Source organism: Eubalaena glacialis, chromosome 8, assembly GCF_028564815.1.
Source record: "Eubalaena glacialis isolate mEubGla1 chromosome 8, mEubGla1.1.hap2.+ XY, whole genome shotgun sequence".
In the NCBI taxonomy this organism is placed as follows: Eukaryota; Metazoa; Chordata; class Mammalia; order Artiodactyla; family Balaenidae; genus Eubalaena; species Eubalaena glacialis.
The window spans coordinates 67,514,324-67,521,703 of NC_083723.1; the positions used below are offsets into that span (position 1 = coordinate 67,514,324).

Here is a 7,380-nt window from a genome sequence, read left to right on the forward strand (position 1 = left end):
TTTTTGGTCCATCTGTAATTTCAAGGGTAAAATATTACTGCCCTTACTAAGACAACTGAAGCCAAAAATCACACAGGAAATATATGTGCCTGACTAGCACAATAGTTTAACAGTTACATTGCAGCAACTTCTATTCTCATGTCATTAATGAAAAAAATCTTTGAGAAAGAAATGTGTCGCAATTAGCATCTTGGGCTAATAAACATACAAATAAATCATTACCTAAACAATACCTAAACATTTCCTAATTATGCTAGAGGTGTATTAGATAGAAACATGATTTAAAAAATCTTCCCTATCCCTTAGGAAAAATACCAAAAATGGAAAACAAACCAAATATACAAATAAACTGTAATAAGCAAACAAGCAAAATTCAAAGAAAAAAATATATAATCATTTTACATTAAACAAAAGTTGAATAGTCTTTTGGAAACATTAATTTCCAAAATCTTAACTGATTTTCATGAGGTGAGAGCACAAGATTTTCATCGTACCTAGTTGTGTGGCACCAAACAAGCCATTTTACTTCTACAGGCCTTAGTTTCTTCATCTTTAAAATGAAAAAACTGAGAATCCCCAGTTTGAGATGGCAGATTGGAGAAATCACAGAAGCTTATTTCTTATTTCTTCTCCCTTCCAAAACTCCACTGAACTGATAATAGAAAAACTTTTAAAGGAGCGATCCATAATGACTAAGAAAGGAGCCATTAGAAGCCAAGAGATTTCAATAAGGTTCTCAAGATGGAAAGCAGGTGGAGAAGTTTAACTAATAAAACAGCCTAAATAGAAGCAGCCACAGCTTAGAAAACAAAACAGAGAATAACAGCTGAAGATAAAGCCAAACTGCCAGAACCAACTGAACACAAACACCAGGGAGGTAAAGAAAATGAGGAGCAAGAAGCAAATCCAAGGGAGATTTACTGAAACTCTGTAATCCTAAAAGTCATTTTCTAATCAACAAGCCTACCTATATGCAGAGTTCTCAGTTTCTTATTGCTTTACTTGTAAATTTGGACAGATAACCAAATTCACAAGATACTTGAAACCTGAAAGATAGCAAAATAAAATGAAAAATGTCCCCAGAACAGATAAATTAAGGAATAGTAAAGAATATATTGCTCTTTATTATAAGCCCTCCCACACTAATTTTTTTTAACCACATACATACATTACTTTGGTTTTTCAAAAAAGCTTAAGAGCATTAACCGAAAAAACAAGTTTACTGAAGCAATGTGAAGCCCCTTTCAATCAATTCTAATACTCCCTATGTAAAACTTCAGACATTTGTTCTTATTAAGCAACCGTAAAATAATTTATCTCATAAAATAATAAGTAAACCAGTAAAATCAATATTATGCATATATATATAATCCTTTTATTAAATTCTATGCAAAAACTTACTTCAAATTCTTAAGTCTGTGTGGTATATAGACATACACACACCCCTACACACACACAGATCTGTTTTAGAACCATAACTACTAGCATATTAATATTATCATGCTATTACCATTATTTTAAATCTATAAATTCCAATAACTTTAAAATCACTTAAATAAAAGGACGTACCTCTATGTTCCAGTAATATAGTATAAAGTCAATAATATATGCAATGTTGATCAAACTATGATTTTTAAAAACATCTTAATTTACTTTATAACATAAGCACTGTTAAAACACATCTGACACCAATAAAAGTTAAGTATTTCTAAACAAAAAATACTGTAAAAGCTTCCAAATACTTCAGAAATGAAAAAAAAAAAAAATTTTATGTTCCAAGGATATACTGTTTCAAATCCTCACCTTCACCCCTTTTTCAACCATTAGTTAAGGACCAGAGTATGGCTAAAATTTTTTAAATGGTAAAGCTTAATGTAGAAAAAACACATGTGTGACATATCACCATTCAATAAACCATCACCATCCAATAAACCATCACAAAAACACTACACTGAGTAATATGCAGAATAAACAGTACAACTAAGAGGTCCCCAGATGACTCCCTCATACTTGGTAGATGATCCCCCACACATACAATCCATCTATTGAACAGAGAGGTAATTCATTCCTTTTCTCCCACAAACTAAAACACAAAGTTCAAATCAGGATGTTCAAAAGCAACAAAATGAGGTCCTCAAATTAGGTAAGAGAGACGTACAATTATAAAAACTGCAAAATACCCATCCAACCCTAATTATATTAAGTTAAGGAAACTCTAAATATAGATGACATGCAACGTAATCATACATTTTTTAATCTGATGATCCACTTCAAAGTCATAAGATATCCCACATGAGTTACAAATGGACAGTTACATGAAATTTGAAGCATTTCCTCCTCTCTAAAATGAATACAACAAAATAAAACAAAAAAGCAAATATTATGATAAAGACTATCATACAAATCTAAAGACTTAAACATAATCAGGAAGGGTAAAAGTATGTTCTTTTGCAGAAGTAGCTTAGGAACAATTGAGTACAGAAAAAGAAAAGAACAGAACAGTTCCAGCACTACACTACTACCTTCATTCTCTTCAACTCCTAAATGTCAGTGGTCTATCTTTGACCACTATCTATCTAGCTTCCCCTGTTACACCCAGCCTGGGCACTTTAATTCACACCTTTGGACCATCAATTACAAATAATGAATTCCAAATCTCTATCTCCAGCCACAATCTGTCTCCTGAGTATCAGAGTAAATATATCTCAGAACACCTCCACCTGACTGTCCCACCAGAATTTTTAACACAAAAATGTACCATACTGAACTCATCCCCCACCTGCTCCTCCTATATACTTATTCTGGTTATTGGTATCATATTCCAAAACTTGAGAGTTATCCATTCTATGGCCTCCCCTCTAACTAATCCTGTATCAGTCACCATGTCAAATCCCATTCTACCTTAAAAAGGGTAACACAAAAACCCATACTCTCCATCCTCAGCACCTCTGTCTTGGTTCAGGCACATACATATTTGGGATTACTACATCTCTCCTAACAGTTCTCCCTACCTTCAATCTGTCTCATTCTTCAATCTTTCCTTTCTATTGCTGTTAAAGTGATCTTTCTAGAATATAATTTGAATCATTTTCACCACTGCTTAAAATCTTTCAGTGATTCAAAATAAAGACCTAAAATCCTTAGCAGAATATCCTGTCTCTTGTCACCTCTTTAGCTTTCTCTCTTCTTTATCTCCCATGTAATACACTAAATTCTAAACACATCACTGCAGATCCTGGAAAAAGGCATACTGTTTCTTACCTCAATACCTCTGAATAGGTTATTCCCTCTTTCTAGAGAGTCTTTTTCTTGCCAAGGTAACTCTGACCTGCTCAAACCTCAGCTCAGACATTACATGTGGCCTCAGCTTCCTCCATTCCCTCCTTGCCCCTACAGCACTTCAGAGACACCCTTTCATACTATAATCGTCTATTATACTCTAAACTTGGACACCATAAAAGTAAAATACACATATTATTCATTGTTGTGTCCTACAATGCCTAGCACTTTGCCTGGCAATAAGTGATCAATAACTATTTAAAGAGTGTTTAAGCATTTTGCTTTTTCCAGAAACTTCCACTATAAACCTCCCCCAAGAGACACAGAGCAAAGCAGCTACTTAAGGAAAACAATGGAAACCAGGCAAGAAAGCAACAGACATAAATAAATGGGGCAAAAAAATGAAAAATTAAACACATGGAGTCTTTTCAAAGTGGCTCCTAAGGAGCTGTTTTTTGTCTCTCATTCTAACACAAACGTCTTTTACTTGCTATTTAATTTTCAACATTTATTCTAATATCCCAGAAAATAGTGGTAAGAAGTTCTTCTCTCCACAACTGGGTCGGCACAGAAAGAAAAATGGAAAGCATTACCTAAAACAGCTATTCTTCAAAACTGAGCATAGTCAGAACTTTAAAAGTGCCATAATAAGTAAGACCCCCTGATCTACCCAGCCCCAATTCCACTTTTAACAGTTGTCCCCTAAAAGGCTTGGGAATAAGATTACAAGGGGTATTTTACTAACCAGTTATCAAACATCTCTCCCTGAACTTAACATTTTTTCTCTATGTAAGGAATTACATAAATTCACTATTTACTCTGTAAATATGCATTTACATTTTTATCCTTAAGATAAAATGAAATACTTTCCTCTTACCTTCCCCCAAAGGTCCTTGAACAGAAATTTCCCGAGATGAATTTGCTCTAATATTTGCCACAGTTTTCTGTGATCACAGATGAAGGGAATAGAGAACTCTCCTCCCAATACTGAGTCCTCTCATATTGCTGAACCTTCCCCTTTCTCTTCTCCAGTGGTATCCATACCCAACTTTGCCTTTTAAAGTAAAGCAAATTCAAGTTCATAAGTAATTTTAGAATTGTGTGAAAGAATCCCAGAGACCAAATGCCACATAGCACTAGGAGAGTTTTTTGTGGGTTTGTTTTTTTTTTTTTTTAAGCTGAATTCCTGACACCAAGTCTCCTCGGTTGATCAACACATTTTTTTTTTAAACGAGTTTTTTAAAAATGTCTCTTTCCTCTAGCCTATTATCAATTTATTCTGGGTTCCTACTCTTTCCCTAAAAAGCTTCCCAGTTCTTAGGACCTCCCAAAGTGCCCTTATTTCTTCCCAACATAGAGCTAGACTTCTTCCTGTCCTGCCACAAACTGACTTGGCTTAAAAGGTGTCACTTACATTTACATACACTAATTTAGAGGTGCATATTGTAAATACTGTTATGATTTTACAGATAAGAAAATAAGACTAGGAAAAGTGATGACACTTATTTATTAAAATAAATGCCGGTACCTGAATTTGACTCCAGTTCTTCTGGCTTCAAGAGCAAGTTACCATATTAAAAGAAAGCAGTCTGCAGCAGTCTGCATTTTAAAAGAGTCAACTTCCCTGGCTCTAGGCAGCCTCACTACATCTAATACACATGATTTTTAGGCAAGTTCTAAATTTCACCATTGTCCTAAGTGTCCCTCTTGCAAGCATCAATGAGTCTACAATAAAAATTCTGCAATTCAGTGAAAAAGTTCGGTGTTCACCCTAATGTTCACCCTGTGTTCACCCTTTATGATTTTTTTTTAAAAACAGACTTCAATAATCTCTGTAGCCATCAACTTTTTAGGCTGAAGAATTGCTTACCTCAGTTCTTAAACCAACAGTGCTTCATGCTTTCAAATACCTGTCGCTCTAATTGCCAATTTCATTCACTTCTTGATATTTGCAAATAACTAGAGGCAGTGCTGCATGGCTCCCAACCCCACGAAATACTCTAAATGAAATACTCTGAATATCATTTGACTTCACTCAAAAAAGGGAGGGAAAGTCAAAGGGTTAATCCCTAATGCATGTGTCTTAAGATTTAGTGCAATGATGCAGAGCAATTCAACAGAATAACGTGACTTGAGACTACGAAGAAACCGACTTTCACCTGACTTACCTCTGACCAGCATTTTTGCCCACCGCTTGTAATTACCCCCAGTCTTATCCGATTTCTGTATCAGTCAACTGAGATTATTAAGACCCAACAAAGAGCACTGGGATTTTAAAAATAGTAATTATAGAAACAAGCCTCTAAAACTCTGAAAACTAGTAACGAGAAAACCATTAATTTATCAATAGGCGCTTGCTACGTGCAAGGCATTGGAGGAGACAAAAAAGCTGCCAAACGGTAAGCTCTTTAAGCACTTGACGGTGACATTCAATTTTGTAACCTCCATCCTCACCCCTCCAGCGCCTGGCAAAACTTGAACTGAATTGGACACGCTGTTGTAACGGGATGTGCTCCAGCGAGGAACCCGTGGGATAAACAGACCAGCTTGGGACGTAACTTTGGGAAGTAGTGTTTGAACGGCTTTGCGCTGTTTAATTCAAACGGAACAGGCTGCCGCTGTGTTCGAGCTCGTGCGGCCCGGGGAAACCAGCCGGGTCAGGCGGTCTCTCCCAGAGACAAACCGGGACACCGCTGAGGGACCTCAAAGGTCTGGGGCGAAGAAAAGGGGGCAGTTACTTGCCTCCCATTCCTGCAAGAATCGCTCGGCCTCGTCAGAACCAACGGTCTTATGTCTCCTAAATTCGTCCTTCACGTACTGGTCACCAAGGGCTTTGAGGTCTGGGGGCAGAACCCGGTGCAGCAGCAAAATGCGCCGATACAAGGCCCGGACACGCGAGACGTGCCGAACACACATAACTCCAGGCCTGGCCCACAGGCCGCGCCTGCGCACAGAGACCGCGCGCGCCTGTCTTCCTTACAAGCCGATTATAAGCAAACCAAACACAAGCGGAAGAGGGCGCGCGGCTTTCATCCGGTTTGGTCCGGCCTAATATCAGGACCTTCCGGAAACGCGAGCGGCAGCGGCGGGCAGAAATGGGCCGGTCCTTCTCTGAAAGGGGCGTAGCTTTAGTGGAGCGCCAGCACAGCGACCACTTAGGGGCTGCGTCTGGGGCGGAGGGGTCGTCCACCAGGAGTCTGGCGTGGGCTGCTTGTCACCCCTCAGTTACACCCCATCATCTTTACCATTCATCTTACCCCTTTCCCTCCTGATAAAGGCTTAAGAAAGGCTTCGTCAAAATCGGGCTCCTCCAGGAAGCCTTCCATGGTTGGCTAAAGACACTTCAGATGTCTTTGCAGTCTTCCTGCGTTCTGCGAGAGGGATCGGAATGGGATTAATCTCTCCATTCACGAGCCCACCCACCCACGTACCTTGCACAGGGCTGTGCTCCTAATTTGTACCCTGAAGGCGTGGCCTGTTTCATGTAACTCAAGTGAGACCTGAGCCAGCAGGTTTCAATCCTTAGCTCAAGTCAAGTTGGCTTTAGAAGAATAATTAGAGAACATTTTAAATGTATTGTGTCCAAGGCCACGATCCAGGAGATTCTGATTAAATAGTCTGAGATGAAAACGTAGAATCAGAACGTTCACAAATCTTCATCTTTTACAACGGCGATACTGAGAGTGTGACCAATCAAAGCTGGCAGTAGTTTGGCCTCGTTCTTTCTGTCCCATCACACCTTTGGACCTTCAACAAATCCTGATGGCTCCACCAACAAAATGTATGCAGAATTCGATCATTTCTCACTACTCCCTAGTCCACAATCGTCTCTCTTTACCGGATGCTGTAGTCACTTTTTGTGTTTCTGCTTCTGCCATGATCAACTTTGATCGTGATCCACCGAAACTGTAACAGCCTCTGCTACTGGTAGTATCTGGATGCCTTATAAATCCTTGCTGGTTCCCATCACTCTGACCACACCTTTTTACATAGCTTTTTATTAAATTATTAATAGGTTTAAAAAAAAAAAAAACCATGTCACTACTCTGCTCGCCAAAATCCTCCAGCAGCTTCTCATTAGAGTAAAACGCAAAGACTCTC

General features: G+C 38.4%; 1 protein-coding gene across 1 annotated transcript in view; it reads right to left on the reverse strand.

Annotated features, from left to right (window-relative positions):
* SDHAF3 (succinate dehydrogenase complex assembly factor 3) overlaps positions 1-6,250 on the reverse strand; it is a 79,066-nt gene extending 72,816 nt beyond the window's left edge. The window contains exon 1 of the mRNA XM_061197761.1: positions 6,022-6,250. Within this exon, the coding sequence (XP_061053744.1) occupies positions 6,022-6,195 (174 nt within the window). The 5' untranslated portion in view covers positions 6,196-6,250. The remainder of the gene's footprint in view (positions 1-6,021) is intronic.
* Positions 6,251-7,380: the final 1,130 nt, after the last annotated feature.